The sequence below is a fragment of the Pholcus phalangioides genome, unplaced genomic scaffold (assembly GCF_987345545.1).
Source record: "Pholcus phalangioides strain wild (caught in Gottingen) unplaced genomic scaffold, Ppha-v1.0 ptg000013l_1, whole genome shotgun sequence".
Classification (NCBI taxonomy): domain Eukaryota; kingdom Metazoa; phylum Arthropoda; class Arachnida; order Araneae; family Pholcidae; genus Pholcus; species Pholcus phalangioides.
The window spans coordinates 32,435,135-32,459,779 of NW_028301606.1; the positions used below are offsets into that span (position 1 = coordinate 32,435,135).

Consider the following 24,645-nt stretch of genomic DNA (forward strand, 5'->3'; position numbering starts at 1 on the left):
ACTAGGGTATACAAAGTATGTTCTCTATCCACTCCTCCATTTTACCCCCCTCTTTTTTTTTCTTTTCGAATTTTCACGAAAAATCTCATAAGATCAGTTTTTCTTTTTCTCTTCGTTCTCCTTCGTCTTCTGTGACTAAAAAAAAGCAGCTGTATTTTATGATTCGAGAAATTTAAAGGAAAAAAGAAATATTTACTTTATAAGGCACACAAAAGTATGAAGGATTCGTTCACCAGCTTCCGTCTTATGGATTCAATGGAATAAAGCCGCAAGTTTTACAACATTCAAGTTCGTCAGGACAATAAAAAAAATGCCCAGCATAAAATATTTTGATAAATTTAGGTTCTATTTCTTTTTCTTTCAATTTAAAGAAAAGAAACATTTTTAAGCTATAGCATATGAGGGTATGTATTTGATCTTTCAAACTACGAAGTTCAATACACTCTTAAGATTGAAATTCTTGACATTTCGGAAACAGAAATTATGTACATAAGAAAAGTGTGTGAAATTTTTTTTTCAAGATGAAGATTTCATGTGGGTACCTATTGTAAATTCCACAAATAAATTTTCTGCACTATACAGGGCAGTAAGGAAAGCCCCTAGGCCACATTTTACTGGCCAACCGTTGAGCTTGGAGGTATACTGTCTGTTTAAAAAAGTATCCAATATCCAAATGACTCGTAGATCTGAGATACTTCATTTATATTACAAAGGGTTGTATGATTATTAAAATACATAAACGAAGTTTATACGGATACCCTATTATCAAAAACACGGTAAGAAAGTTGTTGCTCTGTCTCTTCTGACGCAAAAAAAGGAAGAAAAAAAACATTGACTTTTGCAAATGCAATATTAATTGAGGTATTTGAATTCGAAAATTTGAGAAAAATTTGAGAAGAACAGCGTAAATTAGGGTAAAAAGCGTCACCTGTTAATTTTTGATGTTGTATTACAATTTCACTCTAATTTTTAAATTCTAATATTTCGGTGAATATTGCACATGAAACGTGGAATATTTTTTGCTGCAACAGGAAAGACAGAGTGAAACTTTCTGAATGGGTTCTGAGGAAAGCGTGTCCGTATAAAACAGTTAGTTTTTCCATTCTAATAACTATATAAATAACGTACCTGAAGCGTACTCTCCCCCCCCCCCTTTCCGAAATAGCGTAGAAGGCACGAATATGCCTAGATATGCATAGGAGCTATTCGTATTCTTAGAAAGGCAGGTGTGCTGAGTACGAGTCTGACGGAAATGCGACGGAAACTTACGTGCTTCTGCAATTCAGTAAGAGGATTACTTTCCCTCTAGACCCGTTCATAGCATTAACTAAACTTGCTACCGTGACGACTAAAGTCGTCGACCATTTTATTAAAATGGCTGCAGATGACCCCTTAGTTAGCAAGATAGCATATATCCGGTGGAGAGAAATCGTTTTATTTTATCATTGAAAAGTTCAGATGTTTTGTAATTTCGAGCTCTCAATGGGAAACCCCTTAGTTTGCATCTGCTCAAAATCGAAAAAAAACATTATTCATTAAAAGAGATATGATGATTTGGAGGTTTTTTTTGTGATTTCTGCTGCCCTGGATCTGAAAAGTTAGGGTTTTCCGTTTACCTGGGTTTAGTTGTCCAGTAGACAAGTTGGATAGAACTCGGTTTACTTTTACTGTTAAACTTTCAATGGGTGAAGCCAAACTGTCAAGAAAACTTTTTTATTTTATTAGTGACAGGAGCAGACATTTTGTATCTGTTTCTCACAATCCGTGAGCAGCTCGCGTTTCTCGTTGTTGTTTTATTCACTGCTTTTCTTCTTTTTCCCGTCTGTCATGTACTGTCGGTCACACCATACCACAGGTCGGTCAGGTATTGTTTTAGTGAAGAATTAATACGAGACAGATACCATTAGCTCAGAAGAGCATTCCAGATTACTTTTTACATTAGTTAAAAAACTTGAGTATATTCAGGTTATAAAATATCCATGATTTAGTATAAACGAAACATTTCTGAAAGTCTGTCTACCTATAAATCTCCAGTAATGTCTGAAACTCATACTAACGTCTTTCTACTTCAACACGAATTCCATAGATACTATTGTATATGTACTGTTGTTTCAATTCAGATATTTCTTTAGATAAATTTACAAATGTGAATGTAATATCTTCTTCAAGTACCGTTATAACTCACACGATCAATCTTAATATGCTACTAACTGGATAATGTCAATGTTTCGTTTGTAAAGGATCTTACTACGTAGAAGAAGAGAATATTAATAATGTATCTTTTAAAAATCGTTACCTGGTTTGCTTCAACCTCACGCCATGTATTTTTTCCGCATACACTATAGCTAAAGCTTCTTCTTCTGCGGTCTCCACTGAAAATAAATAATGAAATAATAATGGTCGTGTTTATGAATCCAAGAAAATAAACAAGCTGTATAGTGTATATTTTTACATGACTGGTCATGATATTGACATATTGTGCGTTTCAGAGTCCTAGATATCCTAATCCACACTAATTATACGATTTGCCCAGATGGTTACGAAATTTTTCTTATGAACAGAGTTGATTCCGCACGGGGAGATGTGTGTGTGTGTATTTATCAATGACTCAATCTCTGCATATCTTGTTACCTCTGTTTGTTTAATAATCTTGAAGTTATTGTTGTGGATATCTTTTTAATATGCACACGATTCAGAATCGCTGTTGCATATATCCCTCCAAAGAAAGTGTGTGACTTAAATTATGCAGCTTTCACTAGTACGCATGCCAACAATTCTGTGGTGTTTGGCCAGAACATGATGTCTCCAAAAAATTGGCTTTTTGATCTAAAAGTAAGTCTTGCTAATTATAACTAGTTAGACGCGAGATAAATGCATAAACACGTGCGTACGGCTAAACAATATGTTGAAGTATGATATTTTCATTTGTATTTGTGTGTATGCTTTATTTATGATTTTTCAATGACAATGAAAATGCTTATATCTCAAAACTGTGATTTTGGAGTTATCATGTTCAGACCAAACACCACAGAATTTTCTTGGTGATTTTGATCCCCTGCTCCCCGTACCTTGCTATGTATATGCCAATGATTTGAAATTTTTCCAGATCGTAAAAGATTTTCAGGATGCTTATACATGCAACTGGTATGTGATCGCCACATAATCTTGATATGGAGTGAACAAAATTCACTGCCTAAATCAATGGATAAAACGTTTGTGTTGAACATAAAGATCAGCAATCCTGAATATCGATATGTTCTAAATAATTGTGGAATAAAAGCAGTAGCCATGCACTCTGAACTAGGTATGGATATAGACCATGACCTTTCAATACCCAGCTATATAAGAAAAATCGTAAGCAAAAACAACTCCGTTGCTTACATGCAAGAAGGGGCTGTTCGAAGTGCGACAACGACACTCTGATATGTGCATTCAACACTTTTGTTCGACTGATTCTCTAGCACGCATCGCAAGTGTGGAACCCTTATTTAATTAGTGACATCGAACAAATTGAAAAAAAAACAAAAACCCAAAAGCGTTTCAGGAAGTGCCTGCATAGTCTCCGGGACCTCTCATATCTTGAACGACTGCAACGCTTGGCGCAACGTTCTCTAGAATGCCATGGATTTATCATCGACTTGGGACTGCTGTATGGTTAGACGATAGACAATTGACTCTATCATCGAACTTTAAGTTCATGAACTCTCGAACCAGAAGTCACCAACTGTGCACACGTAATCCCTTTGTAAGAAAAGGAACCATTTACATTATTCACTTTTATGTCGGGCTGGCAGAGCTTGGAATAGGCTTTCATCCGATCTCGTTTGTTCATCGACGTACGCGTTATTTTTCGAACGACTATCAAACTTTGAAACATTTGAAGTTTATGATTAGATACAAATTTCAATTTAATGCAGTATATAAAGTATATTTATATACAGTATGCCATTATTAGCTCCTTTTCTTTTGTTTTTCTTCCCCGCAATATAGGTGCAACCAGCTTTTTGTGGATGTAAATAAATAACATTTTTTTTATATATCAACATTTATTTATACTATTCGTAAAATGTTTAGACAATACATGCGTTACGGAAAATATTGGAAACAGTTTCGAAGTACATTGGTACTAATAACGAGGTTGTTTATCAATAGTTATGAATTTAAATAAATGGGCTTACGCGATTGTCCATTTTTTAAGATTTGGATGATTATTCACTACAAGATTTCTTGTAAAACTTGTCTTTCATAATGGGTGTAGGTACAGGGCATGACCACATTTTTTAAGTTCAATCATCAAAAAAAAAAAAAAAAAGAACGGTTAGTAATAGAAATTGATATTCACAATATCGCGTGCGTGCGCGCGCACGCACGCACACACACAATGCGAGCATTAAACTGATAGGTTTCTGATAGGTCAAACGTTGCTTCGGTAAAATGGTGATGCAATCTGAAGGAATTAATAACTTGGAATATCCTTAATGTATTCACAGCAGCAACCACATGCCGTAGTGGCAAAAGCAAATTATTGCATACCTGTGAAAATACCACGCACCTCTATTCAGTAAAACATTCAAGCTCATGAATCCCCCCTCCCGAATCTTTCCAAGGTACCAAGTGCCAATGGACTTTTAGTTAAGAGTACCTACAGGATCTATGAGCAAAATTTTAAAATTATTTTTAAAATTATTTTTAAAAATATTATTTTTTAAATTTTAGATTACTAACCCTCAAAACCCATTTAAATTAAAAGAAATGGATTAAAATGGCATATTGAAGATATTTTTTCAATATTTTTTTTTTACTCTTTGGTAACTTATGGAAGAGGGGCACTGTACCCCCGAGTCCTAGCGTAAGCCTCTCTGCCAATAAGTATATCGATATGTACAGCATAGAGGATTAATTTTCTGCTTGTGTATGCGTCCTCTATACAAATCTACAATTTTAAACCAATCTTCGCCAAGTTTTACATATAGGATATGTACCAACTGGACCCGGATTGAATGATAAGCTACCTTAAAAATTCGTCAGGGCTAGGCAAATGCCCGGAATAGGAAACCATCCGGGAAGACATAAGAAGAAACCCCGCAAAGAACCATCAGAAAACAATGGTTGTTGGGCTTCAACAATCAATTTTAGAATGTTCACTTAGTTAAGTTCCCTAACACTGCGTTTCAGACATGTACATGACTTCACAATGGTTTGCCACCTCTTATGCTCCCAGAAAACGAAGAAAACCCGGACAGCACGTGTATTATTGCTAGTAATACATAATTCTATTCCATAAAAGAAATTATAAAGCCTTTCAACAAGACATAAATACGTTGAATGCTATGTTTACGAAGGCATATTATTACACAATTTTATCGTCGCTCTAAACGGATATAAATACACGTGATTCTAATGAATCTTAAGCACATCATCATGAGAACATGGAAAGTACCATCAAGAAAAGCCGAAATTTCCTTATCTCTTCCCCAATGACGTGAAAGTAAAATGAAAGAAAAAAAAACCCCGAAATTTCTTCACACTTCACAGAGATTGCATAATGAATCCCTGAGCCGTTCTTTGCAAAGGATCATTTGCTTTTCGGGAGAGAGAAAAAATAAATAAAATGGAAAGGTCTTTTCCAATGCATTTTTTTTTCGCCCAAATCACTGTTTTCTTCCCCCGAAGAGCAACCAACAACTTCCATTATCGTTTTTTCATTAATCGATTCCATGACGTGCGTTCAAAAGAATGGAAAAAAAGAAATTGCGGTATAAAAGACGGGAAAAAAATACAATAAAATAAAATAAAATAAAAAAAAAGACGTTCCGTACGATTCTTTAGAAATCAAGAAAATGTGTGTTTGTGACCGACCTCTGTGGCCAATTAAGGACGGCTTCTCGCACAGGATGTTCGCTTCTGAACAGCTGTCCATCCAATAGCTAGTAGTGTACGGTGGAATAGGCACGTTGTGGTGAATAAGTTGCTGATGATGATGACGATGATGGGGCGAATCGACATTCTGCTGAAAATGCAGAAATAAAATAAGAAAGAATTGAAAACGATCATTCGAGTTACAGACGAAATGACAAAACAATAATCTTTTCCAATGAAGATTTCCCCTCTTTATTCCAAAACAATTCTGTACTTTCCTTTAAAACAATTGTTTTTTTTTTCTTTTCCCTCGAAGTGATTTTAAAACAATTTTCATCATTTTTTCGTTTGAATCCCCCGTTCTTCAATTTCTATTTCTGATGATATTTTATATGGTTATAAAGTTATCGAACGGATGTGTGGTGTTTTATCTGGATACCAATAATTTCATTTTTATTTTATAATTTTGTAACGTTTACAACTTTATGTATATACAATTTTTATAATTTTTAGTTTGCTATTTGGTGAATATATAATTTGATAAATATAAAACTCAAAATGTTTGCTTTTTAGGTTTTTATAATATTTAGTTGTTTTCTATTGATTTTAATGCATTAAATATCACTTCTATTGAGATGTAAAAAATAAAAGAATTAAGAATAAATATTTGCTATAAGGCTGTAAAAAACCTATGGAAAAAAAATGTATATCATAGAAGAAAATAAACATTTATAAATGCCAAAAAAGTTTAGAAAATTCAAGTAAAATTTCACAAGATGTGCTTATTGCGGTCAAACCCCTACGACTTGCAAAACCTAGGTTTTACTGAAGGGATTCGGTAAAATCTCGGAATATTTAAATTTTTATGAATTTCGGACTTTTACTATGTAGAAGCCTGTTTTTGCCAAATAAATAAACCATCATGAATTTAAAAGTTCCTGGCATTATCAATTACTAATAATTATTCAATAATTACGATCAATTATTAAATAACAAATTAATTAATTAACCACCATGTCCATGATGCTAAATAAAAATTACCAATAAGTCATTAATTAATTGATTTAAAGTTCATACCGTTCGGAGTAAATCAATTTACCAGAACAGTAGAAGCCCGTTTTTAATAAATTTTCCTTGCACTTATTAATTCATAATTATATTTTTAGGAATCTTAATTGATGGTTAGTTGATTAATTACAATTTTTACATTATAATTAATTAATTAATAATTAACTAATGCATACATTAACCACCACGAAATTATTATTTCCCAAAACTTAATTAACGTCATAAAATAACAAGCTCAGTGTGGTTGATATTAATTCATTTTTTATTGTAAATTTTATTATAATTATTAAATAACCATATTTATTGTTATCAGTAACCAGCAGTTACTCTTTGTTCATAATGTTTTACTAATTCTTCAAATCGAGCTTCGACTTGGTAAAAGTCCGAAATGAAAACGTTTACAAGTGTACTTCGGGCTTATACCAGCTCGCTTTGGTAAAACCTAGATTTTGCCAGTCTTCGGGGCGGATGGGTGGGGGAGGGGCTTAAGAAGACGAACGGGTGTGCGAAAAGTAATGTCCCACAGGGCCCCACGATTTGGGAGGGGCAAGCACTTATCGAAACAGAAGTGAAAAAAAAAATTCATATATTAAACATATTTTCAATTCTGAGATTTTTCCTCTCGTTAATTCTGAATTTTCCTCCACTCTTTCACATGAATTTTTTGAATTTTCATCAATTCTGGGATTTTTTCTATGATTAATTTTGAATTTTCATTGGTAAATATATATTTTTCAGTATCCCTGCATATTTTGTGGTAGTGCATGAATCTTCATATGCCGATTCCTTTCCCCCAGAAAATATATAAAATCGGGCCTAAAAAGCCCAGAATTAATTTTCGCACCGGGCCACTGTGTCTCATAAGGTTGGCGGGATTTACCGTAATATATATGTATAGTTATATATATTCCATGTATGTAAATTAAATTTTCTATTATAAGAATAATTATAGTTATGCACAAATGATGTGCTTTTTTACTCGAATTTTATATTAATATTTTATTTTATTTTTAATTATTACTTTCTGATCTTATATATACTTTCGCCATTCATTATCATATTTTTTTCTTCATCTGGAATATTTACGAGTTTTGGTTTTATGTCACTTTGCAAGTATTGCAGATAATTTTTGTATATTATTTAATACACGCTTATGCTTTGTACGTATTTCCATATTTTTCCCCCTTATCGTAATTCACTTTGTATTTGCATATATATTACAAGTAGTTAAGATCAGCTTATTTTTCAAAAATTCATTCGTCGTTAAAACTCATGATGACAAGCCTCAGGTTGCAATTTCTCGCACACGAGGAATTCTATAGGAAAGTTGCTATTTATTAATTTTCACAGTTATGAGAGCAGTGGTAAAAAAAACAAACCAGTAGATCAAAAGAATGTACGAATATGTTGCTACCATTTTCCAATCTTTATAACTTCGGAGTCATTCAAGTATTACTTCAGCATCGGGAAGGGTGGGGGGAAGAGGTTTCGGATATGCTGACATTTGATGACAGGGGGGGGGGGTTATGATGCTTACGTCATCAACGCACACTATAAAAATAAGAAATATTCTTAATGAAATCTTTACCGAGTGTGCCAAAACTTTCCCTAGTATGTGTGGGCACCTATAATTATAATGTTTTTCGTGCTAGAACTAATAGTTAACTAACTAAGTATAGAACTAATACCCCCCCCCTATTTATAAGTCCTGTATAAGGTCACTTTAGTGTTTACACGGATCTTTCAAGTGATCTAGAAATGTGTCCCGGGCCGCTTAAGTGCTCTGGAACTATGCTGCGCGTCATTCAAATGATCCCGTAAATATACCGGATAATTTGAGTGATGTAGAACTGCACTGCGGGCCGATAAAGTGCTCGAAAGCTGTGCAAAATTTCATTTAAGGAGATCTCTAAATGTGCCACGGACCACTTAAGTGATTTGTAAATGTGCTGCGTGTCCCTAAAGTTATAATGTGTCAAATTTTAAGAATTTTTTATCTGTTAACAATTTTATGAGACACTTCGTACCTGAGAATGTGGGAAAAAAATTTTAACATTAATTATGTTTTCTATTTTACATGATGTAACTTTCTAATTAATAATTTATTAATCGTTGTAAATTTAATTCATCCAATCAAAATAAATAATTAATACCCCAGTATCACGAATAATGACTTTCAAGTTTCCAGGTTATGATTACGGGAAACCTCATATACCATATCGTACAAAAAAATTGAGAGGGGAAAAAAAAGCATATATTTTTCCATTAAAAAATAAGAATTTCTGTTCATGGGTCAGGATAAAAGAAATTTCAGATCAAAAACCATCGTAAAGTTTATGAAAATATTATTTTTGAAAAATCATGAAAAATTAATTTTTTTTAAAAAAGAATTTGAAAGATACTCTGACACTCATCAGAAGCCTTTAATTCCAAATAAAAAAACGTTGCCTACAGAAAATTGTATTAAAATTACTTGAAAAATAAATTAATCAAAGCATTTTGAGCAGAGTCAGTCAAAAATGTTTATATACATTTATATGCAATGATTTTTGTTTCTAAATACATTATTTAGTTTTTCTTTGCGAAAATAATAAGGTGCTCCTGAATGATTAGTAAAATGATAATAAAACATGGATATATATTGCGAGCTGTAACTGATTAATTAACTTGTGACAATTATGTTGTTTATTTATTTGTTTTTCAATGTTGCTATAATTTGCTTTGAAGCGTTCAACAATAATAAATATGTGAAATGGATGATAAACGAAACTCAGTCACGAGTCTATAATTTACCAGAGATATCTAATGCAATATGATTTATTTAGATGCTTAAAACGTCTATATGCATAAAAATACTGCTAATTAACGTAATCGTATAACATTACTTTGGTAAGGATTATGTAATTAAAAGCTGCTATTGATATAGTGAGTAAATTAGAGTCCGAGTACAAGTTGATACACGATGTGCTTTATAACGATTTTTTCGTAAGATTTATTTTGATGGTAATTACTTTTATTGTTTCCTCGGGAATATTTTTTTTCGATTCTCATCTTACCGAGATTGAAATCATCGCTATAGAGGAAAATGAGAAGCAATGTACGAGATGAGACTTCGATCAAATTTAAAGAGCAAGGCGTAAGTAACTGGATATCAAAAACAATATCCGAAGAAAACTGTAATAAGTACCGTCAATCTTAAAGAAAGTAAAGTTGTAAGAATGACGGAAAAATACGTTTCAGTAATAATTTCATTTCTAGCGAAGCAATCAAGTCGAATGTGTAAGGCATAACTTTTCTTTCTGCTTCTGCAACAAAAGGTAGAATTACTTAAAGCATTCGAAATGAAGCAGCAGTTTGCGCGAATGTAATACTCTGCCCTTCCTCTCAGTTATTTGGATGAAGGAAGCTTCACCCGAGGAATGTAATGAATTCGTAGAATCTCATAAGTCCCCAGAGCCAATGAATGAGTGCGTCGACAACTCGATAGCAACAGAATCGCAACGGCGGAATTTCCAGAATTGTTGCTAAATTGTAATGCTAGATACAGGGGACTCACACGTACACGGAGAGAGGAGACGGAATTCCGTCCATCAATTCTCGAGCAATAACGGCTCCTACTCTCACTGAGAGAAGAGAGAGAGCACAGTGAATGCGACAAATTACTTGAAACATCCCAATATAAGATATTTCATTTTGTGCTCATGGCAGAATTCCACCTTGAAGATTTACTACCACTTGTTTTGATCGAGAAGAATCCGTGCCTAAGATACATCCATGTTATTTAGTAGAAGTTCGAAAATTTTCAGTACCGAATGTCCTCTTTTGTAATATTTCTCAAATTTTTTAAACATGTTTTGTTTCCGTTATTATAAAATATAGTTTGAACTCCTTTGCAATGCAAGGCTTATGGAACATTTTCAGAAAATTGCTAAAATACATTGAAAGGTGACTTAGATTTAGGAAAAAAACCATAATAATACGATAAATCCGGCAGTGCGAGTTGTACTGTGCTGTTTATAAATGCGAGATGCTTTCCAGATTTACCAGTTATGGGATGCATTTTGGTGTATTACTATTACAATAAGTATGGGAGCAAAGAACTCGACACTTTTAAGGTTCCTTAATTGAATATATTTCAGGAGTGAAAAGGCGGAAGCCAAAAAAGGGCATACAAAAAGTAGACAATCTACAGAAGTTCTCAAAAAGTATTCAATAACAGAAATTGTATCATAACTCACAAAAGCTTTCGGAAAAAAAATATTTCGGAGAAAACTCCAGTTTCCTAAAAAATATTTTTCATAATTTTTCAAAAAAATATTTTTTTTTTCAGATTAACGAAAGAAATAATTCCAAGAATTAAAGAAGTAATTAACTAATATTTAATTCAAGAATTAAATTAATAAAATACTAGGCACCTTCGTCCAGGTGGATAAGATGTTCGACTTTTAGAGGTGCCGCGAGTTCGATACCCGGTTTGTCCCTGTCAGAAACTTTCCTCATACACGAAAGTTTACGACCAAACGACGACATGGCCACAGAAGAAGTTTGTTACCGAAGGGACTCAAACAGCGAGGGGTGAACCAATCTGTCGGTGAGAATAAAAAGACTGCCGCTTAGAATCGGCTATTAATTGTAGGCAACGGTCTAATTAGCCCTCGTATACAGAAAATGACCGTGGTGCGACCAAAATGATCAAATGAAATTAATTACTTCAGAATTAACGGAAAATAATTCCAGAATTGGTGAAGTAAATAATTACAGAATCGTTCAAAGTAATTTGAAAATTAATTTGAATTCAAATTAGGTGAAAAAATGATTTCATTCAATAAAAATTGATAAATAATGAAAGAAGTGATTTTAGAATATAACGTCTTCGATTACGAATACATACTTAGGACTTACTTTAGCATATGCCGCTAAGATGTCTCTGTTCATTATATTTAGCCCTTGGGATGGTGAATTACATCTTAGAATTCTAAATCACACAGTGTGAGTTGTGATGGCACCTCCGGTTTCATGCAATGGTTTTGAAGACGCCTATTTTCTGCTGTACTATATTAAACATTTTTCTCTTCTAATTGGAGGGGTTTAAGAGTGCAAAAGGTTAGGTTGGCCGTAATTTTGAATAGGTTTAGACTAAATATATTTATCGCAATGTGTAGTTTCTTTTATTGTTATTCTATCGTAAAAGGTCGAAAACTGACCCTTAGTTACCTGTACTCGCTGAGGGACGTCATAAGTATGTTCGTTGATCCTTCCACGACTGCATCTGCGTAGGCTGTCTGGAGAGTTACTGATATGATGATGTTGCTGCTGCTGTTGATGATGTTGTTGTTGATGATGATGGTGGTGTGGATCATTTTGTGGATGGTTCGGTATATGAGTAGTTGCATAAGGTAAAGGATAATACAAAGGCTCTCGTTGAGAATCGTACATGGAGTTGCCCTTGGCTTTACCATATGAGCTCATGGAAATATCGTCAGCTCGACCACCGGAACCTCGTGAATCTACGAAAAGGTGAATTAAAGAAAAAAATTTAATCGTGTGTTTCCCCGTCAAATGATATACAAATTTATTAAAATTGAAAAAGTAAAAAAATGTGATTTTAATTAATTTTATATTGTATTTGCTTCATAATGGCAATGCTACATACAGTATATTTGAACATGTATGGGGTGCTTCGAAAAAAGATGAAAATTTCATGATTGATTGTAAAATTAAAGTAAAGCCATCAGCAACAAAATAGAAATTGAGCTGTTATAATTCTACTGTCTTAGTAACCGCAGGAAATGATAATTTAAATTACTTACACAGTCTCCAATAAAAAAAAAATTATTTTGTGAAATTTACGTATTTATTTCTCTTACAAACCGGAAGAAATTATCCTGAATAAACATTCATCGAATAGTGATATTTCACATACTTAATTTTTGATATGTTTTTCGACGACATCCCTGTATTTGTCTTGTAATTTTTTCATTTTATTACTCAAATCTGATGGAAATAAAAAACACCAATCATCAAGTCATGAAGGTTCATTGAAATGCTTGTGACAAATTTCTTCAGGTATGGTGATAGGAAGAGCAGATTTTACTGATCAACGTTTACTCATTACTGTATTGGGAAAAAGAGATAATTTTCATATTTAATCCGATTACCATCTTACGAAAACGAAGCGAAACTACCATAGACCAAATTTCCTCTCTTTAATAATTGTTTGTTTACTTCGATTTTGCAATCAAATTTGGAATTTTCATTTATTTTTGGACACTCTTCGAGAAACTCTTCCGTATATCGCATACGCAATACTTTTTCGGCTGAAAATGAACCTATAGATGGAAATAATTGCTTCATCGTATTGTCATCATTTAATACTTTAACTCATTAAAATAGTGTGAATCACAGATAATATTGACGAATAGCTAAGAAGTATCAATAAAATTAGCACTCGCAGTCATTCTTTTTGGAATATTTCCATTATCGTACTGAGACAAGTGTCTTCATTGAACGTTTTATTTTCAATTTTCAATTTCTTGCTACGATTTGTGAAATTGACATCTGTATAAAATATATATAAGAATATATCTCTTTTTTAACTACCTCTTTTTTAAGTAAAAAAAATCTGTGTAAAAAAAAGCAAATTCATTTTTTTTTATTTAGCTTTTTTTAGTGTCCAGCTCCTCCGAGACTTCCGCAGTGGGCTTATTCCACGTCTCTTCATTTGGTCATTTAGTGTATTTTTTTATGTAAACATATCTCTTCAACCAAACAAACGCAATACTAGTTTAATTTTCACCATTAAAAACATAGTTTTATGAATAACAGGCTAGAGACTCACAAAATGCCTTATGACAAACATGAGTTTGTTTTGTTTCTCTCTCTCTCTCTCATTATAATAATATTCACAAATTCTATGACGGATAAAACAAGACTCCGAATTTGCTATATTTGCAACCTTGGAATAGAGAAGTATAGAGGGTATTTGTATTAGCGAAGTATAGATAAATAAATTACTACAAATGAAAATTTATTACCTGAAATAAAAGTGGTTGAAATCAATATATTCAATACATTGAAGTCACGCAGTAGCAAAAAATATACTTGGAATTTCGAAAATATATAAATGAAAAGGTTTTTTCTTCTTCCATGTCCTTTCCATATTTACTTTTATACTTCCAGCCTCCAGCGAAAAAAAGAAAAGAAAAGAAATACTGTGATATTTTTTCGCCATCTTTTTGTAGAATAAGAAATAAATAATGAAAGAAAAGAAAAGTTTGTGAAAAGTGTCATTCGCAAATAGTTTTCTTCGTAGCTCGAAGTTATTGATCTTCGTATCGTGACCGGTTCAGCTGAAAGAAAATCTCGAAGCGAAAATTGCATGGTCGAAAAATGCTAATATTACAGTATTTTCGATTGACCGAAGCAAGCTCCTAAGAATTTCATTTTTCTTCTATTTCTTTTTTGCTTTACACTTTAGATATATATATATGTACTAGCGACACCTAGAACTGTCGGTTCCTTCCAAGTTTGGCATGGAACTTTGACATATTACACCGAGGAGTTGAGAAAAAAAAATGGATCGGAATAAAAAGAAAGCGAAAGTAGGAAATGCTTGTTCTGGAATAACATGCATAGAGAAAGAAGAATGGGTGAAAGTGACGTCGAAAGTTACTGGAATTGCATCGACTTAACATCAGAGCTTTCTGGAAATCGAACATCCACTCGAAAAAGAACGTTGTAGTTGTAAAGTGAAAAGAGAATAACCGTGAATGAGAAAATTCTGGGATAGGAAAAAATATTTGAAATATCACTCAGTTGAAATATTACGCAGCACAATGCTTTTCTTTATCAAATTTGTCATGAAGTCAATTTATTTCCGATGTATTTTTAATACAATGTATTCAAATTTGCATATGCGTAATATGGAGTTTATTTTTTCTGTATATATAAATATTTCTTTTATTAATATACTCTAGAAGAAAAAAACCCATACTTTTGTGGTTGGTAAGTTTTCAAAAAATATCGTTATATAATAGATTGAATGTTAATTCGGCCAGTTTATTGACCATCAACTTGGCTAAATATACGGATTCAATAAAAGACATGGTTGAATCGAAAATTCGTAAACTTCAAAGTTTCAATGAAATCGGAAATTAATAGTTTTTTATATTCTGTATATTATATATCAGCTGTTCATAATAATTTTAATTTTTAACTAAAATTAGCATGCATTTTTGTGATAGAGAAAGAAAAATCACTTTTTGTCCTTATAGAAACTAATTGCTTAGAATATGATCGATCTTTGAGGCCATACACAAATTATTCATAGATAAAACAAAAACTTCAATGTATTTTCGAAACTTATTGGAAATTTCAGGTAACTCGAAGCGGTTAACACTCCTGTAGACAGCTAATATTTTGAAAAAGCAATAAAGAAAATAATATTTTGTAAATACAGTATTTATATACCGACAGCGAATAGTATGAAGCAAACATTCAAAATTTCCGTAACACTTTTAATTTTAAAAGTGATTTAAAGGACCCATAGTTACACATTGGAAACGCCACTGATTTTTGAAGACTATTAGAAAAATTATTGAGAGCGATATTGAATTTTTTTTCCGTGCTGTGATATTCATTCAAGAAAAAAACAATCACGGAAAAAAAAATTTTCTTATAGTGTTTTATACTTTTTTTGTATATTGTGCAACATAATTCAATCAATTATTAAGGAACTTTCTTTTAAGATAAAGTGAAGGGTGATAACGTTTTTTTTTTGAAGATAATGAATTTCAAATATAGTTATATTTCTTTAAAAGGAATATTTTGTTAGTATTAGGGAAGGGAAAAAACGCATTTGTAAAATAATTTCTCTCGTTCTAGGGATTACAGTTTTTCTTTCATATTCAGAAAAAAAACATCTTCCTAGCTTCTATTTACTTTACCTTGAGCGAATTGAGATTAAAAAGAAAAGAAAAATGTGACACACATATGTTGAAGAAGGTTGGCAAAATTTAATTAACTTTAGTTCATCTATTCACATATGTAAACGGGGATTTCCCTAGTAAAAATTTAATCTTCCATTAATATTAATCTTCAATCTGGCACTCAGTGAAGAAGCAAGAGTACAAACTTGAAACTTACTTATCTGTTTGCAGATGCAAACGAAGTAATGATTTTCATTTTTTACATATAATTTAGCAATTTAATAAATATACAAAAAAATTGTCACTCTTACGAAAATGTTCGAAGGAGGAAAAAAGTGTTTCCTCTGGAGAACTAATGAAACGTTAAAAACAGAGCGATTACGGCTATCTTTGTGTCAAGTACATAAAAAAAATTGAGTGTTTCTCTGAGATAAGGTGGAGAAGTATAGTATGGATTAGATAATAAAGAGGGACCATTTCTTCACTTGCGGGTGATGACTGCAGTGTGAAATGTTTCTCGTTCATGTTTTACTGAATCATAAGCATGATTTCGTACGTTCAAAAAATTATTTTTCACAAGCTTCAGTGATAATGTAAATATATGAATGCTGGTGTTCTTGTCCCCAATCGATCGACCGAATATTTTCTGAGTTATAGAGAACTAACAGTAATATATAGAATCTATATGCCACACTATCCGTTTTCTTTTAATAAACGAGTATGAAGTTTGAGAACAGTGTGTATGTGTGTGGCCGCTCAGCAAGCGTAGAGTAGGGTGGTGTATAGGGAAAAATAATCCGTTGAGAAAAATAAACTTCACAAAATATTTAGATTTGTCAAGGCGCTAAAATAAGAAGATTGAAGATGGCGAGATTGATGCCGCTTGAAGCGTTAAACCTGCTATGTGTAATATTTATACACATGATTTCATCAATTCGTTTTTGCCAAAGTGCTTTTAAAATTGATTTCGATGCTCTTGTAGCCTCTTCAATCCCAATAACGTCAATCCCAAATCGAAGTGTCAGGCAACACGTCATAATGATAAGTACTGATTTCTTTTACACATAAATTAGTAAAATCATTTCAATCATCTCAATTGTATCTCAGTAAATATTGCAGTTGGAAAAAACGTGGAATTTTTTTATTGGTATCAGGAAAGACAGAGCAAAAACTTTCTAATTGGGATTCTGGGATTTCTAATTTATTTTATTTTATTTTAATAACTAAACAACCCCTTGCAACACGGAGCTAACGAGAAAGAGAGCCCCCGTTGTCTTTCTCGTTAGCCCCCTTGCAACATGAGTGACGTACCTAAGTTCTGCACATTTATTTGGATACTTTTTCTAATTGGAAGTATCTCTGGAATTAACGGTTCGCCAGTAAAATGCCGCGCGTGCTGTTTCTTATGCACCCAGTATATCGTTTTATAAAAAAAAATGTTAATTACTTTTTTAAATCGTCAATATAATGACTATGTGGTACAAGTATTCATATCAGAAAAAATACATCTTACTTCATTGATTTTTATAGTACCCGCCGTGCACATTTTAATATTTCCTACCTACCGCCTTCACACTGAGCACAACTTTGTTGGATTTCAAACAGCAGATCGTACAGGTCAGGGATTCCCAATATTGGGAAGTCCGCGGTCCAGTTGATTTATTTTTGAGTGGAAGGCCCAGTCTTTCACACAACGCATAGGAAATAAATGTAAAAAAAAATTGAAACAGAGAAACACTCGCGGTCCGGCTTCACTGATATCAAGTCAAGGTACCAGCTCGTGGCTCGGCGGTAAGGAACAGTGCTCTAACCAATGGTTCTCAACCTGAGCCCATATGGCCCCTTTGGAGTACTGGAAGAAAATCAGATGAAAAAGGAGCCCCGACAAGAGGTGAAGAACCTAAGAGAGCTGTGAATAAATGGAAGCTGTCAAGTGAAATATGATGGTAAAAAATTTGACTTATTTTAGAATATAATAGAACTGTCCATAGAAGCCATGCGCTCATGTGGGCATGGGCCTGGGCCTCATATCTATAGGAGGGCGCTACAGAATGAGATCTGGTATCATGTTTTTCAAATGTAAACATGTAAGCTGTTTTTTCTAAGTAATTTTGGGATCTTAGGACATCAATTTCCCGGGGATCCCGATATTGAGACGGCCATGCATAACTCAACTCTAGTCAGGGTAGGCATGCGCCCGTGTTGATGTGTCGGGAGGTTCGATTCATTTTGTTGGTTCAATGGATTGTCCCGTATTTTACGCATACCTATCCCCCCCATATAATTCGGCTTTTGGAAAGAATGGTCATCCGCCCCCCCCCCTTCTGGGTCCACGCCTGGCTCAGGATCCCTGGATTATACAGGGAAACCACGAGAAGAAAATATGGTTCAAACAGGGCCATGGGCTGACAAAGTTTGTAAAACAATGGTATATAGTAGATAAACAATGGTATAGACCATAGTTTCTCAAATTTTTGTTCGGTCACACCCACCTCCATATTCGAAAATTTATCATCTCATCGCCCCTCAACTGAAGCGAACCTATAGGATACTATATTATACTTATAGCATCTATCGCCACCTCGACCATTCCATCGCTTCTCAGAGGGTGATATTGTTCACTTTGGGAAACAATGCTCTATACTGGTTTGAGAATGTTCGAAAGTTCGTTCGATTGATGTTGTTTCCATAATGGGGGGGGGGGGTCAACAGTGGTGACCGCCTTCATTAAATGTGCCTGAATCTCAATAAAGGTTCAGATCTGCAAGCTACTGCTAGCAAAACATAGTGATTTTGTGTTCTTGATATTTTCCGGTGAGCCTGAGTGATTCATTACTTGCAGCGTGCGTTTTGATTCATTAGTGAAGATATCCTGATATCTCATTGGAGAAGAAGGGGAGAGATGTAATTAACACTGCGCTGGACGTTATGGAGATCCGCATCATCATGGAGGTAGGGCTTCATTATATTAGCATTTATTAAGATTCAGTTTTGATGAATTCACATATTTGTTGTAATAGATGGCAGTAGTAAATCAAAAATCGAATAAAAACCTTTACTGACTATGAAACGATTGGTATATAATTGTTCAATCAAGTCCTTGTAATACTAACTTCATTTTAATCAAATAAAGTATAAATATATACAATAAACTCGAGTTAATATTATCGCGAGGTAATCAGTTAAAAAAAATACTAGCGTTTCTTAGTGTAAATAGATAAGTAGCCAATCGAAAGTAATTCCTGATCATGAACTATGCATTTGGAATTACTTTAGTAGTTATCACTTTGTTAGTGTGACATCAGGGTTTTCATTCATATTGTAGGACAAAGTCATGGTTAGTTATTAGGGCGAGATCATCCCGGAAACCGTCATTCAAAGGGCAAGTCTCTTGCATTTCATACCAGTTTGTTTTGAGAAATTGATTGCATTTTTCCTTCTTGCATCACCATCGCCACATCTTTAGTACTATGCAAATATTAACGGATCCCTCTCGCTTGAGCACACATCTTTTATGAATGACGGCTAATTCAAAACTTAAAATTTCAGAAAATCTGAACGAAGGGGTCCGTCAGCGTCTATAGTTCGTTAGAATCAATTCATCTATAGTCTATGGGGGCAGGGTAGTTCGTGCGCGTGGATGTAGGCTGGTTTCTTAGAGTTATCATCACGTCGCCCTAGTATCTGCCAAACCTCTCACGGTTAAAAAAAATTTCACGAGGTTATTGATTACCCATGGCTCGTGACTCTAAATCTTTGAAGTAGTTACAGCAGCGTCTCTCAAACTTTTGTCAACCATGGCCTTCTTGCCCAATTAATGGTTCGTCTGCGGCTCCCCAGAATAGCTTGGTAGGTATTTTTCCGTATAAAAGAATCGCTTCTAAGCATAAATAGGCACACAAATCAATATTTCCAGCTCTCAGCGCGCTCCTGACAAAGCGATGCCTATAATAATCGCGTCGCATGCTTTGAGGTACACTGAATAACAGGGTAGATAACTACATCTAATACTGTCGATGGATAATACTTTCTTTTCTGAATTCATCTTCGCATCAACCAGCTGTTGAAGACCTTCAACTGAACTTGAATTTTTGTTTCGGCTTTTCCTCACATGTAAAGCTGCTGCAGTGAAGCCAGCTCTACAGTGAAAACTATCACTTTTGTTTTTTTTTTTATCATCATTTCTTTTACACGTAAAAAAAACATCAATCGTACCATTAGTTTCATTAAAAATTCTCCGTGGTTAGTTCTTAAATTTCTTGGAGAAAATTATCCACATTAATTGAAATTGCCATGCATTATTTCCTTGTCATGAATTGAATTCTGCATAAAGTAAACAAGTTATTATATTTTTATTGTAATGCTAATTTTCACCCTAAAATTCAGTTAACAAATATAAAATATGTAAATATATTCATTCAAAACAAGTAAATTTTCATGTGTGGGTGTAATTACAATTTAGAATGGAAATAACGAAAGAAATTAATTTGTATAAGGAAGTAAGACGCACTTTGGACTTACAGATGTCAGATGGAGCTTCACCACCACCGTTGTCTCTTCTTTTCCACACGACGACGAACGCAGTGACACATATTATCACCAGCAAGACCACTATTGCACAAACGATGGGTACCAATATGGTCGGATCTTCGAAGAACGCCTGAGAACGCACTGAGCTTGGTGGTGGTACCGTAGCTAGAGAAAAATATGTTTAAAAAAAGAGGATGAATATATCATTATAGTGATTAATGGTAGTAAGGTCATTGACATGCTGATACGATTTTATTGTATCATTATTTGTTCTGTTGCTACACTTAAATCCGTAGGAATATCCTAAAAACTGACTACCTGAATCACACAGTTACATATGACAATGGTTACTTGTGAAAACGTTTTTAACAATATGTTTCTCATATGTGTGTGTATGTGAGAGAGCTTCGTCTAACTAACCATAGCGTCGGGACTCTGTGAGTTCCAGGATAAAATAGAGTTAATTCCAGTCTGTCAAAAGAACATGTTAGGTCATCATTACTGGCCCTAATATTGCCGTTACCAAACACATTGTTTGGTTTTCTCGTTGCCAAATGCTAATTGTTTTCTTACATTTTCATGGTGCAAAGAAAATCATGGTTCTTCATTTATAACTACAGTCTTGTTTATCTCATTTTTGCGATTGTAATTTGTAGATTTGTAGTTTGTTCAATCGGTTTTTATAAAGAAAATTGCAGTTTAGATAAGAAATTATATTTACAGACCTTACCATCTCTTATTCGTATCATCATCAGAATCGATAACATTAAGTTTTTCACACTAGCCGACAAGTTTTTTTATCTCAGATAACAAAATTCTTGAGCTTCAGATCAGAAACCTTTACATTTTCGGTAATGATGCGGTCAAACTTTTAAATTTTCTAAATTGAGCTGCAACCAGGCAGGTATAAGCCAACATACAATTCTGAATGCTCTGTTACAAACAGACTGTTAATAAAATTAATTGCTTCCAAAAACTCTCGAGCCATATAATTATTATTCACATATTTCTAATTTGTTACATGTATATTATTTATAGTATTTGTCATTATCTACTTGTTTTCTGTATTCTCGCCAACCGGTCGCACGGATGTGGCCCCCTATAAGCGAAAGAAACAACGATTGATTGATTTGTTTCTCACGCTATCATTGATTTGTAATTCTTTCCTGATAAACCGTTAAAAATGTAACCAACTCCTTTGTAGAATATGTTTTACTAACGAATAAATATTTTTGTTTTGGATAAATTGTAAAAATTGTGATTGTTTTATCAAAATCGTGATGTATTTTGATATTATTATTTATTTATTATAATTGAGATACTTGTGTCTAAAAATTTTGAGCAGAGCAAGAAAATGGAAAACGTCTCACCACGTTTGAGAATTTCCTTCTTGTGAATTTTTTAAATTATAAATAATAATGAATTAACTCATTTTCTTAAATTATATGCTTCTATATAGAGAAAAGCTTGATGTTATATCGGGAGGAATCTCATATTTCTTACGAAGTATTATGATTATCGAGTCGAATATTTATTTTCTGATATTCACTGGTATAAATATTTGCAGTGCACTTATGCTATGTCTATGTAGGTCTTATGTAACTTACCCCCGGACATAGTAAGAGTCGCGAAAGCGTATTCGGCATCTGTTGTTCCAGCATCGCTATGAGCTGTGACAAGCAAGTCATGCCAAGTTCCTGGACTGAGATCGGCAATGAGTACAGAATCCTGGTCCAAAAGAATATGGTTCGAGACTAATATCCATTCTTTCTGCGTTCTTGGCTTGTATTGCACTACAAGATGTGAAATTGGACAACCTTCGTCTTGCCAACTTCTCAGGTTTAGCTGGACGCAAGTGGAATTTGTTCTCAAGAAGTCATCTTTTCCTGGTTGACCTGGTGCTTGTCAATTAAGGAAAATATATTCTGTGTACACAACATGAATATAAAAAATGAGATATTATGAAAAAAATATTTTTTGAGTTACCAACACCATTTCCCCGATCGAAATAAATACCTCTCCCGTCGGTGGAAACTTGAATGATGTCACTCGGTTCCCCTCTGCCGACGCTATTAAAACCAACCAAAGCTATATGATATGCTGTGCCGCATTGTAAACTCTCCAACACGAAATCCCGTCTCGATGGTGGTAACTGCGTTTCGTGCCATTGCCCTGATCCATCCTTATACGTTAATATGTATCCTAGAATATATAATAAAAAATGCATTTCGTAAAACCAAGAGTTTTTATTGCCAACTCCCCATAATTTTTGACTGAAGAAAATTCACAGTCTTACAGTACAATATGATACCTCGACAAAGAACGTCTTGACTTACGAATTTTCCATTTAACGAAGATTTTTTTCGTGATTTTCTGCCTCGGCTAACGTTTATATTCATTAATAAGGATCCACGAGCTAACATAGAACAACTACGCCGTGAGCTGAATTTCTCGCGCTAATCATCATCAGAATCACTCTCACATTATTTCCAGATATACCTCCACTTCTCTGAAATGTTTTGAATCATTTCATGCAAAATAAAAGATTCAGCTAACAGGAAACATTGAAAAAACAGGAACCTCCATTTTAAAAGCATGTATATTTCAATACAAAAGCTCTTGGCATCAAATTCACAAGTTTGGACATTTTAGGAGATCAACTTTTCCATCTGCATGCTATATCAGAAACAGAAATGAGCTGACCAAATCACTAATGAATGGGAGACGGCTACGAACTTTACTGGGTTGTGCCAACACCAGCCCCTTTATCAGATTAAAGCTTGTACGTTTGAGTAAAATATAAAAAGATATTCAGCCTTATATTCCTGTACATTCTCATTTAGTCAATTTTTTATCTGTCATTTTAGCATTCAATCAGTTTTGTCTTTTCCATAGCGTGTCTTGGTGTTTTAGAAGAAAACTGGTCTTAGGATTTTGGGCAGAACCTAGAACGAATCCAGGCATTTTATAATATAGAAACCTTCCGGGACGAACCATCTTCGTTAGCCAAGATATCACTGTATTTTAATACAGTTTATTCCATTCCTTGGTTCAGATTCATCTCAGTAGATAGCAGCACGGCCTTCTCGAATCTAAAATCGATTGTTTGTGTTCTGCGTGGTGTTTCAATTTCATCTCATCAGAGGGCAGCACAGCAAAAAAATCGACTTTTATGTATTTCCAGCAGAAATTCTCTGGAAAGATGTTCCATGTAACTGAAAGATATAATACAAGATGGCGCCACGTAGAATGTACCGGTTTCCTTTTTTCCTTCGATTTCCTTCGTCATTTTCTGCTATCACGTTAATATTGTTTCTTTTAACTTTCAAAGTATGAATGTATCTGTCAATGCCAACTTTGCTTAAATTGAGATTGTGTGTATGTCATGATATTTCTCTCAGATTTGTTTCTCCTGTGAGGCGAATTTATTTTACGTTACTCGTGCAGAGTTACCCACGTCCTTATTTATAAGGGCATGTCCCCATTTCTGGTGCCATGTAAAGCGTAAATGGTTGTTGTATTTTTGAAACATGACATCCATATTTGTTATGGGCATCTTTTTCTCAGCCACCTCGTTGGGCATTTTGCCTGTTGTGGCGTTGTATTTGTATCACCTGTTTTTGGGGTCATTCACGTATTACATCAGCATCGATATTGGGTGGGGAGTCCGGGTTTGTTGACTTTTTGATGACGGAGGGGGGGGGGGTTGAATGATGCTTACGTAATCAATCACCCTTGATAAAAATATGACATATTATTAATGACATCTTACTGGGTATGCCAAAAACGAGAAAAAACTTTCGCTACACAATTTGGGCATCTGAACTAACATTCCCTCTATTGATAAGTCCTCTACAGAGCTCATTTAGTGACCTCTCAATGTTCTGCGAATCCTTCAAGTGATCTGGGAATATGTCCGAGCCGTTCAAGCGCTCTAGAAATGTGTCGCGGGCCGCTGAAGTGCTCTCCAACTGTGCTGCGCGTCACTCAAGTGATTCGTAATTATGCCACGGACCACTTAAGCGATCTGGGAATGTGCCGCGTGTAACTTGAGTGATGTAGAACTGCATTGGGGGACACTTGAGTTCTCTAAAACGGTGCCACATGTCACTCAAGGGATCTCTAAATATGTCACGGACCATTTAATTGTTCTGGAACTGTGTCGCGGGTCATTTAAGTGATTTGTGAATGTGTCACAAGCCTACTAGAGTGATCTGAAAATGAGCCATGGGCCGCTCTGGGATTGTACCACAGAACACTT

General features: G+C 34.1%; 1 protein-coding gene across 5 annotated transcripts in view; it reads right to left on the minus strand.

The window, feature by feature from the left end:
• The window catches only part of LOC149078975 (cell adhesion molecule Dscam1-like), a 348,553-nt gene that overhangs the window by 53,323 nt on the left and 270,585 nt on the right, over positions 1 to 24,645 (minus strand). Inside the window, exons 19-24 of one of the 5 annotated variants that reach the window (XM_089241217.1) lie at positions 22,401 to 22,586; positions 21,992 to 22,279; positions 20,376 to 20,549; positions 12,142 to 12,434; positions 5,860 to 6,010; positions 2,297 to 2,372 (exon numbers count right to left, since the gene is read on the minus strand). In XM_089241217.1, coding sequence (XP_089097343.1) covers positions 2,297 to 2,372; positions 5,860 to 6,010; positions 12,142 to 12,434; positions 20,376 to 20,549; positions 21,992 to 22,279; positions 22,401 to 22,586 — 1,168 coding nt within the window. Of the gene's footprint in view, positions 1 to 2,296; positions 2,373 to 5,859; positions 6,011 to 12,131; positions 12,435 to 20,364; positions 20,550 to 21,991; positions 22,286 to 22,400; positions 22,587 to 24,645 lie in introns of those variants that run through there. The other 4 variants (XM_089241216.1, XM_089241215.1, XR_016193867.1 and 1 more) reach the window with 4 other exon arrangements.